The 15,303-nt window shown below is 43.0% G+C and overlaps 1 protein-coding gene across 2 annotated transcripts in view; it reads left to right on the top strand.

Annotated features, from left to right (window-relative positions):
- The window catches only part of ASTN1 (astrotactin 1), a 308,295-nt gene that overhangs the window by 217,461 nt on the left and 75,531 nt on the right, over positions 1-15,303 (top strand). For both annotated transcript variants that reach the window (XM_087438277.1, XM_004425007.3), the window contains exons 12-14: positions 5,567-5,733; positions 8,730-8,924; positions 10,317-10,444. In XM_087438277.1, the coding sequence (XP_087294403.1) occupies positions 5,567-5,733; positions 8,730-8,924; positions 10,317-10,444 (490 nt within the window). The remainder of the gene's footprint in view (positions 1-5,566; positions 5,734-8,729; positions 8,925-10,316; positions 10,445-15,303) is intronic.

Here is a 15,303-nt window from a genome sequence, read left to right as displayed (position 1 = left end):
TCATTCTTTCCAGGAAGGCAGGGCATGTTTCTCAGTTATGCATGGACTCCCACAGGGTTAATTGCTACCCAGTTAATTGCCTTGTTGTTTATAGAGTCTCTGGGGATAGGAAACAAATACCCGTGAAAGGCACAGACCTGTACAAGCCACAATCACTCCATTCCAAACCAAGCCACTCTCCAACAGCAGGATTGCTGAGCCTTTGGGAGGGTTCCCGGAGCAGAGGCCAGCCACCTACTGGTGATAAGCGGGTCTTACTTCTTCTATCCATTGTCCTTACTGCCAAGGTGGGGACAGTGGTCCCTACCTGGAAGGCACAAGAGCAGTGGTTGTCTGTTCTGTGGAGCCCCTAGGGTCCTGCAAAGTTACTCTATTAGTTTCCTATGGTTACTGTAACAAATTTGCACAGATTTAGTGGCTTAAAACAATGCACATTTATCATCTTACAGCTCTGTAGATGAGAATCCAGTATGGGTGTCACTGGGCTAAAATCAAGGTGTTAGCAGGGCTGCATTCCTTCTGGAGGCTCTAGGAGAATATCCATTGCCTTGCCTTTTCCAGCTTCAAGAGGCCACCCATGTTTTTGGTTCGTGGTCCCCTTCATCCATCTTTAAAGCCAGCTATGTTGCATTTTTCTGACCATTCTTCTGTCGCACATCTGCCTCTCTCCTCTTCTGTCTCCCTCTTGCACTTTTAAGGACTCTTGTGATTACATTGGGCTCACCTGGATAATCCAGGATACTCTCCCCATCTCAAGAGCCTTAACTTGATCTGCAAAGCCCCTGTGGTCGTGTAAGGTGACATGTTCCCAGGCTCCAGGGATTATGTCACAGACATTCTTGGGGGGCCATCAGTGGTAGATGGCAATGGGGATTGGAGCAGACTTGGTTGGCAAGACTCTAGTTTCCCCACTTTCAGCTTTAACCAGGGCATCCTTATTCTTATCAAGCCTACCTATTGAGGTTTAATATAAAACTTTGTTCGAAAGTTTGAAAATGATTTACAAAGCCGCAAAAAAAATGAAAAGCCCGTGCTCTGATGCTCCTTTCTCATCTTCCTGAAAGTAGCCAAAAAAAAAAGTGCCTTTGCTTCGTGAGATGTCTGCATGTACTTAGGTGAGCAGACTGTGGCCTTGGCAGGGAGAGGTCGGCTGTCTCGCTTTCTCGTGTATTGAACATATGACCTTCCCTGCCAGAGCATTATGTGCTAATGAGCTTTGAATTACCCAGTGACCCTGCTGCCCTTCTGTCCACATGCTGTCCACAATGGTTTCCCACAAAATGTGTCATTTCACCTCTATTGGAGCACAGATGTGTGGAGCCCATTACAGATGACCAACTCGCTTTCTCTCGGTAGGACAGTAAGCAGAAGAGTATGCCTCAGAGGCTTCCAGAGAAATGGGGGCAGGAAGCTGAAATATAAATTTAATTCCACCAAACTTTTCCCCTTGGGAGAAGGCCTGTATGGCTTGGGCTCGCACATCAGAGCTCATCCAAAAGTCAGGGAAATCATTATTTGTGAAAGGAAGAAGACTGCCATGTAATAAAGGAGAACCTATTTTGAGTAGGAATTATGGTTGCATGTCTTACGAATTGTCCAAGTAAGGAGAGGCAAGCTCAGCTGCAGGAAGTTGTTCTCCCTCTCTCAGGAGCCCTGGATATGCCCATGTGTCCATCACTCATATTCATCTGCTGTCAGAGCATCCTCATCTGGAACTGAGGTGTGTGTCTCAGGCTTAGTGAGATTTGACTGGACACCTAAGTAATTAATCAACCAAAAATCAATGGTAGAAAAAGAAGAGAAAGACAGTGAAGAAAAGGAGTTGAATGGGGAAAATCATTTTAATCTCATTAGCAAATTATGCCTTAGACCATTACTAAGTCAAGAAGCCATAAGCATCTCACGAAAGATGATTAACCTTGTGTATTTTAGGGGTCATTGAAATATGGGCTCATTTATTAGACCTTCTTGATGAAGGAGGGTTATTGCCATAATAAAGGGAGTTTTCTTCTTAAGCCTGTAGTTGATAAAGGCCCTGGGTCTGCTAAATGTAACCTATGCCAAGAGAGGTTAATGTATGACCTTGGGGCTCAATCCTGAACAAACAGTTCTATTTTAAGGAACAACTGGAGGGATTGTCCATAAGCCAGGAGAAGAGAATGGCCAGCAATTGCAAAGAGAAAATAAATACAAGCTCCTCCTGGAGACAGAATTTCTCTCGTGACAACTGGGCTCTGGCTGCAAATACTTCTAGGAAGAGGGCATGGTTTGGAGCCTGTAGTTTCCTTGTATTTAGATAAAGATTTTGAGGAGTCCAGAATGTGAATACCACAGCACGGGGAACATTTAAGCAAAAACAAAAACAAATTTATACCATAGGAAACTGGAGTGATCAGACTCTTTGGGGAATGGATGTTCTGGTTCATCAAGGGTTAAGAAGAAAACTCTATTTTTGATTTCAGTCTTTTATTTTCTGGAAATCTTTCAAAAATGTTTTACTCTGAACTGCAGCCCGAGTAAGTTACAGTGTGGTAAAGATAATTGCATCTTTTTTGGTGACTGAGGATCTTGTCTTGCCTTCAAGGTCATCACTCTGGACAGTTTGCAGTGTTTGCCCTATAAATATATGCACTCATAATACGGTGTGTGTGTGTGTGTGTGTGTGTGTGTGTGTGTGTGAAAGAGAAGAAGAGAGGGAGAGAATATTAGGCTGAATCTACAAATCCTTGATTGATCCCAGAATGTACTCCAGGAGTTGCTTAAAACAGTCAAACAAGCAAACAACTGATCTACAGGATTGCTTTACCGGGTGACACATTGACTTTATTTCTTTAGGGATTCTAGTGAATCCAGGTTTTCTCACACTTGAGAAGCAGCATGGCAGAGTGGAAGGGAAACACATGAGCTCTGGAGTCAGACAGATCTAGGTCCAAAGTCTGATTCTGGCATTTTCCACCTCTGTGACCTTAAACAAGTCACTATTTAATCTTTCTGAGTCCAAGTTTACTCATCTGAAAAATGAGGGGAAAAAAGTCTACCTGTGTTGTTGGGATTGAAGGTAATATATGTAGATTGTCCTGCACATAGAATTGCTTAATTCCTGATAACTATTATTATTTTTAGTTTTGCTTATAAGAACTAAAAAATCCAACATGGACAAGGCTGCTAACTGTCTTCTCTCCAAAACTCCTAAGAGAGTGTAAATATCAGGTGGTCCAATTTGGCACAGCAGTGGTCATCTAGATATCAGAGCCACGCAAGGCGTGGATGTGCCAGGTTTTGGAGTTCTGGAACAAAGCCTGCTCGCGTTTCATTTGGTGAAGTCTTTGTCAAAAATCACGCTTGATGGGGCATTCTGAAAAAAGCAGGTGGTTGGGAAGATGGGGAGTCCTGGCTGGTGACTGAGATAGCTAGCTGGTATAAGGTTGAATCAACGTGAGGTGGGACTAGGAGGACTGGCTTTGTCTCTACTTTGATGGCTTTTCCCAAACTTTATAGAAGGAAAAAGAAAATGAATTCATGGCAACTAGTGCAGCCCATTTAATTCCAGTCAAACTTCTGTGTTTCAATACCCACATCCATGCCTGGGCAGCCTCACAGTGGTGAAGCCAGCTCCTTTCTGGTGGCACATCTGGCCTAACAGCTGGGTGGCCAAGGAAGTGGATGGGTGGGGGGCTAACAAAATGTAGGGTGCAATCCTCAGCTGCCTCATTTGCTTGTTTACCATCATCTGGAACATCTGGATTTGCACAGCACGGGGCAGCCCTTGGAAACTTCTTTAAATGCTGTCACCTTCCAGTGTTCCAGCTGGCTTCGTGGGGAGATAGCGGATGGACCAGGCTGGGAGCCTGGGATGCCCACAGGGGGGCCATTTGTTTGGAAAATTGTAGAATTAGTGTCAGCAAACTGCACATCCTGCTGCGATCTTCGATTGGGAAGTGGGGAAGGAGGGGGAGTGGGTTTTCAGAGGCACACCTGTGGCAGCTCCAGGCTACTGGGCCAAGGTGCTTGGCAGCCAAGAGAAAGAGGCAGCCAGGCAGCAGGGCAGGAGGGGAAGAATTTAACACTGTTACACCAAGTTTTGAAAGATTTTTTTGGTTTGGTTTTGGTTTTGGAGGAGTGTGTTAGCTAGCTGACAGTATGTGTATAGCACAGTCATTAAAAGCAAGTCAGATCTAGTCAGATCCCCCCGGACTGCCCCATGCTAGCTGCTTGACCTGGGCAGGTTATTTGCCCCCTTCCAGCCTGTTGGCAAGAATCAGCTGTAATGCAAATGTGCAGGATCTGGTGGCAAAAAATATTTGTCGACTTTTAGGTGGAGTCCAGTGCAGTGAGAAGTTCCTACATTAATTGGCAATATTAATGGTTTCCACATCTATTAAATGAGAACAATATAGGGTGCTGTGAGATGAAATACCGAAAGCGCGTAGCATAGCGCCCTGCTCCCAGTAAGTGTTTGGTAAACTGTGACTGTTGTGTGAGAGACTGACCATGGTGTAAGCTCATGATGGAGCAGCTAAGTCGTGGACTCCATAGCTAGCCTCCAGAGTTTCGGGTTTGGTCCTGCCATGATCAGCAGTGTAACTTTAGGAACGTTAAGTTCTCTGTACAGTGGTGTCTTCATATGTAAAATGGGGATGATCACACTACTTACCTCAAGGGCATGTTGTGAGGGTTAAATGAGTAAGATGAATGAGTTGGACACTGCCCGGGTATAGTGGGTGCTGTGTGAACGCTCCTCCTGCTCACCAAGCCTCTTTGTCTTCCCCAGAATCTGGCTGACATCTCTTCCTGGATTATCTCCTTTGCTGTTATTCTTGGGGAGTTTATTGAGGACATGGCAGTGCAGAAAAGCTAATTGTTTCACATTAAGAGTGTCCAGGGCACTAGGATAAAGCACAAGCCCAGTGCAGCACCTGTGGGTGCTCATGTAGCAGGTGCCCTGTCTGTGCATCTTCTGCAGGGCGTCCTTGAGGGAGAAGGTCATGAGTATGGCCACTCCCACTAGGAGAGCAATCAAACCTCCCTCCAAGGTCACAGAGAAAGTCCACTTCCTCCTTCCAGCTGGAGGCCCTGGCTCTGTCCGTTCCCTCCAACACCGCTGTCTGGTACCAACGTTGACAAAGCACTTTGGACATTAAAATAAAAAAGTCCTATTAATACTAAGTCCAGACAGAAACACTCCTTTCCCCTAGCCCAAAGGAATCTCTGCTAATGCATTTTAATTCTAGCCCATCACTTCCACTCTTCTGCCAGCCTAGGCTCAACTGAGAGGCCAGCACACCTAGCTCTATCTTGCTATAACGCTCCCTTCCAGACTGTTTGGAGGAATTGGCTTTAATGCAAATATGTGTGATCTGTGCCCAGAGAAAAGAAGCAAGATGTCAAAAAAGGTCACTTGCTTTTAAAGGGAGCCTAGCGTAGTGGGAAATTCATGCATTGCTTGCCAGAGTTAATGGTTTCAAGGCTGAGTGCTAAAAATAGCCATCAGTGGTTACACTCTGGTTCCCAGAGAGCCCAGTCCCCTGATTGACCCAACTGTGTGGATGTTTTCTGACTGTGCCAGTGCCCATCCGGACTCAGCCCCATGAAGGACAGCTCTGGCTGCTATGACCGCCACATTGGAGTGGACTGCTCAGACGGCTTCAATGGCGGCTGTGAGCAGCTGTGTCTCCAGCAGATGGCGCCCTTCCCGGACGACCCCACCTCGTACAACATCCTCATGTTCTGCGGGTGAGTTGAGCTGCCCGTGAGGCCGACTGTCTTGCTGGGATGCGGGACTCTCAGTGCTAAAACCAGGAAAGTAAATCTGAATGAACTGGTTACCCTAGGCCAGCTCTCAGACTCTGAGGAAAGAGCCTGGAGGACTGGACCAGGAGCACTTTTAAAGTCAGAGTTGGGAGGACCCTCATCCACCCCTGTAGATGAGGAAACTGACTGCAGCCATTGCCTGCTTACACCAGAATTTTCCAAACTGTGTTTTGTGGAACAACATTAATTAGGTGTTTTGTGACAAAAGGATTCCATTGTCCAAAAGCTTGGGAAAACTAATTAATTATCAAAGAAGGAGAGGGCGACATCTTTGGAGGAGTGGAAGCATAATTAAATTCTGCCCTCAAAGTCCCAGCGTTTTGTGAATGCGGCCACCTTCCCTCAGACTAGTAATTTCTGAGTGTGGTTAAAGGGCCCCCACTGTGGATCACCTCTTTCACCCACCTCAGTTCGTTTGTTCTCAGGATAACTCTGTGAGGGAACAGGGCAGGCAATGCCACCCCATTTTACAGATGAGAAAACTAATGCACAGCAAGGTTAAGTGACTCCCTCAAGTCTGGGCAGCTGGTAAGTAGGAAGATTAGGATTAGAATTCAGGCCCTCCTTGGTTTTTTAAAAATTCTGGGGTTCCCTCAAAATTTAAATTTACACCACTGACTGGAATTATGTTTAAAGACATTTTCGTGTTATATTTATAAAGTAAATAAAGATTTGGCCCATTCATCTATGCCCATAATTTGCTTGCTGTCCTTCCCTCTGCTTTCCTTCCTCCCTCCCTTCCTCCTCCCCCTCACCCCCTTCCTGCCTGTCAGGGAGAGTGCTTACTTTAGGCCTCACACCATGCTGGCCACTAGGCTACAAAGATGAGTGACATGTAGTTCTTGCCCTCAAGGATCTCACAATCTAATAGGCTTGCAATGGAAATCAATATTTATAATAATAAAGCTATGCCGATTGTTGCTAAAAGCCAGTGCCTGCTGAATAATCATGAAAAGATGATTTGGTGGAGTAGTAATGTTATTTTATTGTATTTCATTTTATTTTATTTCTTTTCAGTTGAGCAATTTTCATATTCAGTTTCTTGTAAAATCTCATTCCATAAATGGGAGCTTGATCTACATTTTAATGTCTCTCTAATGTTATCATTATGGTTGACCCACTTCAATTAATAGAGGTAAATTCAGCCAAAGTTGCATAGCTTTATTTATTTCATAAACATGTATTTGAGCATGAGTTTGTGCAGAGAAGCTAGTTACGTGTTAGGTATAGGAGAGACGCCAGGATTCGAGACCTGGTCTCTGCCCTCAAAGGTGTTCACAGTGGGACACGTGGCCGTGAACACCAAGGAGAATGGGGGAGATGGGGCAGTGTTGGGAGGGGAAGCTGTCAAGACGCTCAGGATGGACTGAGAGGGAACCAATCACCTTCAAAATTCTTTCCAGAAACACTATGTTATGGCTCAAGGAAGGAGCCCCTTGACTTTCTTGTCCCAGACTTAGGCTGGTGCCATAGAGTCCTTTGTGGGTCTCAAGTCACATCTGCCCACACTAATGCAGTAGATCCCTAACTGGACTTTCTTTCCTACTTCAATCAGAGTTTGGTACACGTGTGTATTTAGCGCTCTCCAAGCCACTCTATATAGCCTGCCAAAAGAAGTCCTTCATTTGAGGTTCTTATATCAAGACCAAATCACATGCACTTATAATTAAAGAGCTCTCCTCACAGCTGTTCACACAAATGTATAAATGGTAAATGGGAAAAATGAACAGTTAAAGTGGCATTAGCCTGGGCCCATTTGTACCTCTGCTAATAATAATGACAGCAGCATTTAATGAGTCCCTGCTGTATGCTAAGCACAGTGGAAGTTCCTTAAGTTCATCATCTCACTTAATCTTCTCAACAACCCAGTGAAGCAGCTAGTTTTTCCCCCTTTTACAGATGTGGAAACTGAAGCTCAGAGAGTTTAATCAACTGACCCAGTAAAGGGCAGTGTCATTGCCATTACAATATTCCTTCTCACCACTTAAAACTGTGATTATTTATTCCGCTATATAGAACAGAGATTTTTATCTTATTACAACAGTTATCTCAGATAGTAATAAATGCTGTGTTTTAATGTCATGAGCATCTATAAATTGTAAATCTGATATATTTCTAAGAAGAGACCCAAATTAAATTAATATGCTTTTTAAACAACAGCTTTATCAAAGTAGTTCTTACTTGAACTAACAAATTATATTCTTCTCAATATAACTACAAATAAGGTCAGTTAATGATTTAAGGGTCACTGGCCCACATTGACCAACCTTCGTATCGCTCTTCCATTAAAGCAACTACATGCTTAATGGGGAGGACGCCAGGGAGGTGTTCACACTGCGTGCCCTAGCGTCTATTTAGTTCAGGGAGGCTACTCCGCATGGAGGGGGAGTTAATATGGGTTGATCTTGTGTCAAACAGAACATTTCTTAGTTGACTTGTCACAGGACCAGATTAGAAGGTTATTAATTTCTTAGGCACAGTGTCATTCCTTTTGCAGCCTAATTACCCTCCAAACAAATGCAGGGTCTGGCCGTATAGATGGTTCTGGAGAAAGGCTCTAGAATATCTTGGATTTAAATGTGTTAACTCATTTACAAGCTTATCTCCAGTGATTCTTACCCTGACCTTTCTGGGAAATCATGCACTTATCAGAGGAGAGAGCACCCCCAAGCTCTGAAAGCACTTATCTATCTGCAAAGGAAAAGTGAGAGGTTCTGTGTGATCACATAATGGAAGGAGGCTGGGTTTATAAGCTTAAGAAACTGAGTTATAAAGGGGACAAGATCAAACTGGGATATTCATAATCTTTGGCCATCCAACACTCTCCCAAAGGCATTTCTTCCCAGTCTATTGGGTTGAGATGACTGCACAGCTCATTGATGGAATAACTTCTTATCTTGAGTTTTCCACCGTGTCAGGTGCATCGAGGATTACAAGCTTGGTGTGGATGGACGCTCTTGCCAACTCATCACTGAGACCTGCCCAGAGGGAGGTGACTGTGGGGAAAGCAGGGAGCTTCCCATGAACCAGACCCTCTTTGGGGAGATGTTCTTTGGTTACAACAACCATTCCAAGGAAGTAGCTGCTGGACAAGTGCTGAAAGGCACATTCAGGTGAACCTCATGTCCATAGAACTGATTATTCAGGGCTGTTGATGGGTCTTCTTCCTGGAAGAGCTATAAAGTCAAGATAAAGTTTTATATCTTGGAGGAAGATAAATGTGATCCTAAAAGGATAGGTTATGTTCTCTCCCAAGATCTTCTCCAAGTCTACATTCCTCCTTTCAGAATCTGAGACCCATGCTTCTTCTGGGTGAACAGTAAAGTGTTAAATAAATTTTTATCTTCCCCGGGCAGGGACTGCAATATTTTCCATGAAAGCTACCCCTAAATGCTCAAGTTCTGTTTTCCCTCTGAGTGGAAGAATCAGTGTGTGAGTCAATCTAGAATATCAGTCCTCAAGTATGGTGACAGGGTCCCTGAGATCCTTTCAGGGGACATTCAAGTTCCTGCCTTTTCCAGCTACAGACAGGCTGGATTTTCTTCATATCGTTCAACTCAAACAATATGTTGCAGTAAGTTGAATGCAGAGGCAAGAATTCAACTGTCTTCTAAGTCAGACATTTTTAAAACTTGCAAAAAATGTAAAATAATGCCACTCCTTTCATTTTTCATGGCATATGTTAATATTTAATAAATTTATCATTGTTATTTTTAAATGAGTTAATATTTTTAAAATTTCTCTTTCAATTTATAATATGGTAAATGTTAATAGATATAATTCATGTAAACAAAAGCTACTTGGGGCCTTCCATTATTTTTAAGAGTGTAAAGAGGTCCTGAGAACAAAATATTTCAAACCATTGATTTAGAATATTTCTAGGAGATTTTCCGTTTGATCTCTGTCCCTGTTCTGTCTTAGGCTATTTGAATACATCTTCCCCAGAACCCAGGCTGCTTTCCAGGAGATGATGATGATGATGAAAGTGTTATAATAAGGACCAGCAGTTGATAGCAACCTGGGCCTAGGCACTTATGAGCAAACTGAGAGTGAATTTCCGAGCCAGTTGTTAGAGTCAGTTGCTTTTTCTGTTACAGACAGGAGACTTTATTAATAGTTCCTCTTTTAGCCAAAGGCAAGCAGTGAGGCGTCATAACTAATCTTGTGATGGCTGGGGTCTTCACTGTAGTCTACAAATGAGACTGAGTATGTCCAGATCTTGTGGACAGAGGGTCAGGGAGTAGGGACTGGGATGTGAGGGAGGGAAGAATATTTTTATCTTTTGAGTAGACTTTTTCAGCTGGTTTATTTCTCATTTCCCTGAACCCTCATCCTACCTCTCACACCTATGTCTTACTCCAGGCATGTACGTCAAGTAGAGTTCAGGGGGAGGGGAACATTTGATCCGGAAAGAATTTTTTCATTGTGGGTTGAGATATAGATTGCCCACCAAGGAGTGGGGTTCACCTGAACACTCAGAAATGAAGGTCTGCCTCTGTTTCCAGGCAAAACAACTTTGCTCGAGGTTTAGACCAGCAACTGCCAGATGGTCTTGTGGTGGCCACTGTCCCCTTGGAGAATCAGTGCCTGGAGGAAATCTCAGAGCCCACCCCCGACCCCAACTTCCTGACTGGTGAGTGTACCTCTCACCCTTACTTAACTAGCAAAAACACGCAGCTCCCTATGGTTTCATAAAATCAAGACTCTTGACCTCACTTATTTTGATTTCAAAGCCAGTGATTTCCTTGATACACGATAAAAACTCAGTCCTAAAACTGAACACTAATGGGATTATTTGTCAGTAAAATTGCCAATATTATTATGTAATCATCTGCAAAATGGTCATAATAATACCTTTCCCTGCTAGTCTCATCAGGATGCTTTGAAAACAAATGGGATAATTGATAGGTAAGAGTTCAGAGCTCTCAGTGGATTAGCGGAAGTGACCAGGTCACAGTAGAGGCAGAGAGAAGGTAGATTGCTACTATTGCCTAAATATCTGACACTGGGACTGCTGGGTTCCCTGGCAAGTACTTAGGGAGCAGTGTGAGGGACTAGAAAATGATAGAGCTTTGTTGTCAAATGACCCTGGGTTTGAATCCCGGCTCTGCTTCCTTCTAGCTGTCTGACATTAGACAATACAGTCTCTAGGGACCTCATGGCCCTCATCTTAAGATGGGAATAATACCACCTGCCCCTCAGTGCTGTTTTGAGCCCAGTGGCACTCTTCCCCTGGGCTCTTGATGGAATGAAGGTGTGAGTTGATTGGAAGAGGCAGGAATCTCAGGGGATGCTTCTCCTTTCTGTGCCTCTGTAGACCCCTAGTTAGCACCTCCTGGACCAAAGAAGACACATCAGAGGGTTCCATGGACCCATAAGAGGCAGCCAACCAGGAACCCAACATCACTTGCTAGAAGGCTGGACATGAGCTCAATTCCACTGCTGGCTTTGTTCTTTTCTCCATTACTTCTCTCCCTTTCTCATTCTATTTCTTTCTTATTCTATACCTTTCTCTCCCTTTTCCTTCCTATTGAAGAATTGATTGAGCTGAGGGTAAGCCTCTTTCAGATGTCAGTTATGTTCAAAACTTTAGCGTAGACCTGAATGGGATTAGAAGGAGGTCTGTCTGAGGTAGTAGAGTACAGTGATTAATAGCATAGGCTCTGGTGCCTGACAGCTGGGCTCAGCTCTTCACTGGCTGCGTGATCTTGGACAAGTTGCTTACCTTCTCTGTGCCTCAGTTTTTTTTACCTGTAAAAATGGATATTATAATACTGTCTTCCTTGAGGGATTCATATACAGAATAAATAAATTAATATTTGTAAAGTTTTTACAACAGTTTCTGATACATAGTGAGATATACGTTTGTTAAATAAATAAATATACCAAGGAAGAAAGAAAATATGAACATTCAAACTACCAAATAGTGTTTTCCTATAGAAGAAGGAGAGGGAGCAAGAGAGAAAACAATTAGATATATTCTGGCCCAGAAATAAATCTCATTGAAATCAGTTGCCCTCTGAGAGACTACACACACACACGCATGCATGCACGCACGCATGCACGCACACACACACACACTCAACTGAAAAAATTAAAATGCAGCCTCTGGGCATATCCCTAAAGCCTACATCTCTAGTGTTAGGGAATCTAGTTTTCCTGTTTCCATGTCTTTTGCTGAGAACACTTCCCTTGCGAGTGTAAAATGCATTGTAAAGGAGGTGTGAGATGGCACACACAAAGAGGACAGGCTCCTCACCAACAATAAACTACCTGGCTTCTGTTTAAAGAGCCACTGGGACCTCACATATTATAACTCATTGTGGAGGTGAGGAGACTGCTTCAGGCACCAGGCTGGGTGGACACGGAGTAGTCCAGGATGCTACCTGAAGATTTTGGGAGGTGTGGATGGTTAGATCTGAGAAACATCAGAAGAACCGTGTTTGAATCTACATCTGTGGAAATAAGGAAAAGACCCAAACTTGGTCCTCATCCACAATAGAAACTTCTTTCTCCCTCGTGCCCTGGACCTCTCCTAATTTGGCATATTGGAGGCAAAAAGAGTAGAAAGATGTCCTTATGGGGTCACTTCTATTTTTCATGGCCTTGAGGAAGTAAAGTCTAACATTCTTAAAAGTGTAGAGAGAACTCCCTTGACTTGCTACTTTTCTACCCAGCCTTTGTTTTTAACCTACTTTGATTAAGAAGTGGTCCCAGTTAGACCAAGAGCATGCATTTCCTTTGATGTGCGAAGGAATCAGTTTTGTTTTTTTAAAAGCCCCAAGTAACTAGAAGAACCAGTTAAAGAGATGCTTGACCAAATTTCCTCCATATTAGCTTTCTAGTTCTGGTAATATTTTAATTGTGTCTTTCCTGAGAATCATACAGAAAATATTGTATTGTGTCTCACTATCTGCTATTATAGGTCATAATCCCCATAAACCTACAAGCTTAGAAGATTTTAGAACTAAAGTGATCTTCAGAATCTTCTATATCAGTATTTCCAAGCATATTTTTTTCTCATGAAAAACCAGTGATCCACTCATCAATAGGTTCTGTCTTCAAATATGTTTGGAAAGACTGTAGTGTCTACCTCTCGGCAATTTCCAATACCTTAGCATAGAACAGGTTCCCAAAAGTCCCCAGGAAAGAAATCACTTTTACTTTATTTAATCCAGAAATTCCCAAACCTTTATTTAACTAGAGAATCCTTTTACATGTAACAGCTATTTCCATTTTTCAGAATTATTGGTTTGAAGAACATACTGGAAAAATACTGATTTATGTGTTTTTTCTTGCTGATTGCTTCCTCTTCATCAAAATAGATCTCGAGCTTCACCAGCACTTTTGGTGTTATAAGTTGTGTGGAAATAAATGAAGACCAACCAAATGAAAACAGACAAAGTGCTATTTATGCACAGCTTGCTATAGCAGGGGAGTCAGCCACCATCACTTGTATTTTGGCAGAGACTGAAAGGCAGGCAGAGGAGTGGGAATGCTTTAGAGTGGAAAAAAGGGAGGGCTTCAGACATGCCCTGACTGGAGGCTGTTGGCATGTAGGTGGGCCAACTAACCAGGAGTGAGGCATTCTATATAGGTGATTAGAGGACATAGTTAACTTTCTCTGGTTGGACTTAAGTTGGCACCAAGAACAAAAATTAGGGAAGCTGTCAGTTATTAATAAAGTGCTGGTCATTTTGGCCCAATTGTTACAGGGGTTATTGTTTGACTTCTTGGACTGGTTGCTAGAGACAGTGGTCTGACTTCCTACAAGTCCTACTTACAGATGGGAAACTCGCTTCTTTGGCTGGTTACTGTAGGTAATAGGTTGGTTTCTTGGACTGGTTGCTCCAGATTGTGGGTCAGAGTTCTGTTTTTATGTGTGGTCTGTCCGTTGTCCATTTATGTTTTTAGTCTTGTAGTTGAGAAAAAGAGAGTCCAGAGGCAGACCAAGGAGGTAGAGGAGACTGCTGGCCACATTAGTGGGCCTGTTGGGTGGCACAATTGCTAAATCTATGTGAAGATTTAGAGTTTCTGAACTCTTTGGAACTTCTTCAAGGTCATCCAAAGGAAATGGACTCTTGGCTTTAGAACTTTGGGAATAATACATCCCCTTGACATTTCAAATAAATTACAGGAGAAAGCTTCTTTCCTTCCTTCCCTTTCTTCCTTTCTCTGTCTCTTTCTCTCCCTGTCTCTCTCTCTCCCTGTCTTTCTCTCTCTCTCTCTGTCTTTCTCTCTCTCTCTGTCTCTCTCTCTCTCTCTGTCTGTCTCTCTGTCTCTCACTCTCTCTCTCTGACAAAATACATTCTTTCCTGAGGAAACATAGTCAGAAATATTTTGTTTGAAAAAAGAGTCATTCAGAAATGTCTCGAACAGTAGTAACATAAAATAAAAAACTAGAGCTGACTGCGTGTCAAGGACACACTGAAAAAGAATCGTATGACTCAGCAAGAAAATATATTTTAAAAAAGTACCTTTCTTTTTAACTAATGGCAATATTATCTGTAAGTGGGCACAGAACAACATTTCTCGAGCACTGACAGTTATGTAACTGTTTTCCTGACTGTGGTGGAGCGTAAGTGCACCCAGTGGAATTGTTCTTCAGCAGTTAAGTAATGGAGTTCACTTGTTTGCCTCATCCTGGGTGAATGTGGGTACTGTCATCCCTTCCCACCCCTGACATCCCATCCATGCTTCCTTTATTTTTTCTTTCCTCTGTTGTTCTGAACTAAAGCCTAGGAATTTATAACAAAAGCATCAATTAAGAAATGTTTGCACAATTAGGGGTGAAGAGAGAGGTGAGGAGGGAGGGGGAGGATGACAATGTTATGGAAGCCATATGTATGTATACAGCACTTTATCTTTTCTCAACGGACTTTTATACCCATAACTTTGTTTTGTTCCGACAACCTACCTGTAAAGTAGGCAGGATGAATACTACTACCCCCACTTTTCAGATACGAAAACTGAAAGAAATGGATCTCCTAGCCCAAAGTCACACAGCTGGCTGGAATAACAGAATTGAAAAAGAAGCGAGAGATCATCTCAGCTAAGCCTCTCACTTTCCAGATGAAACAACTGACATCCAACAGGTACCCTAGCCGGGTCACCAGAGAGGAAGCTCAGGCCAGTGACGGGCGGGCAGAAAGTGCCCCCTGCAGCAACATGGCCATTCTTAGAACTCCAGCCTCCTGATTTTCTGTTCATTTCTTTTCCCACGAGGAATTCAATTCAATTCAATTCAAGGGAACGTTTTCTAGTATATTGAAACATCTTCATTTATTGTGCTTGCTTTTTTTATTGATAGACTTTTGGAAACAGCAAGCTGATGAGCTGACATAACTAGAGAATGCATGTTACGTAGAACAGTTCTACCAAGCGTGCACATTTCACGCTCTGATGAAACGTGCCTTTGAGGTGTGTGACTGGAGTCTGACACTTGTGAAGTTAGAATTTCATTTATATGCTTTTACAATTAACATAAAGGCT

The sequence above is a fragment of the Ceratotherium simum genome, chromosome 2 (assembly GCF_057802395.1).
Source record: "Ceratotherium simum simum isolate JZ-2026a chromosome 2, ASM5780239v1, whole genome shotgun sequence".
NCBI classification, from domain to species: Eukaryota; Metazoa; Chordata; class Mammalia; order Perissodactyla; family Rhinocerotidae; genus Ceratotherium; species Ceratotherium simum.
Note: the sequence above shows the minus strand (reverse complement) of the source record. Positions and strands in the feature narration are given on the sequence as shown.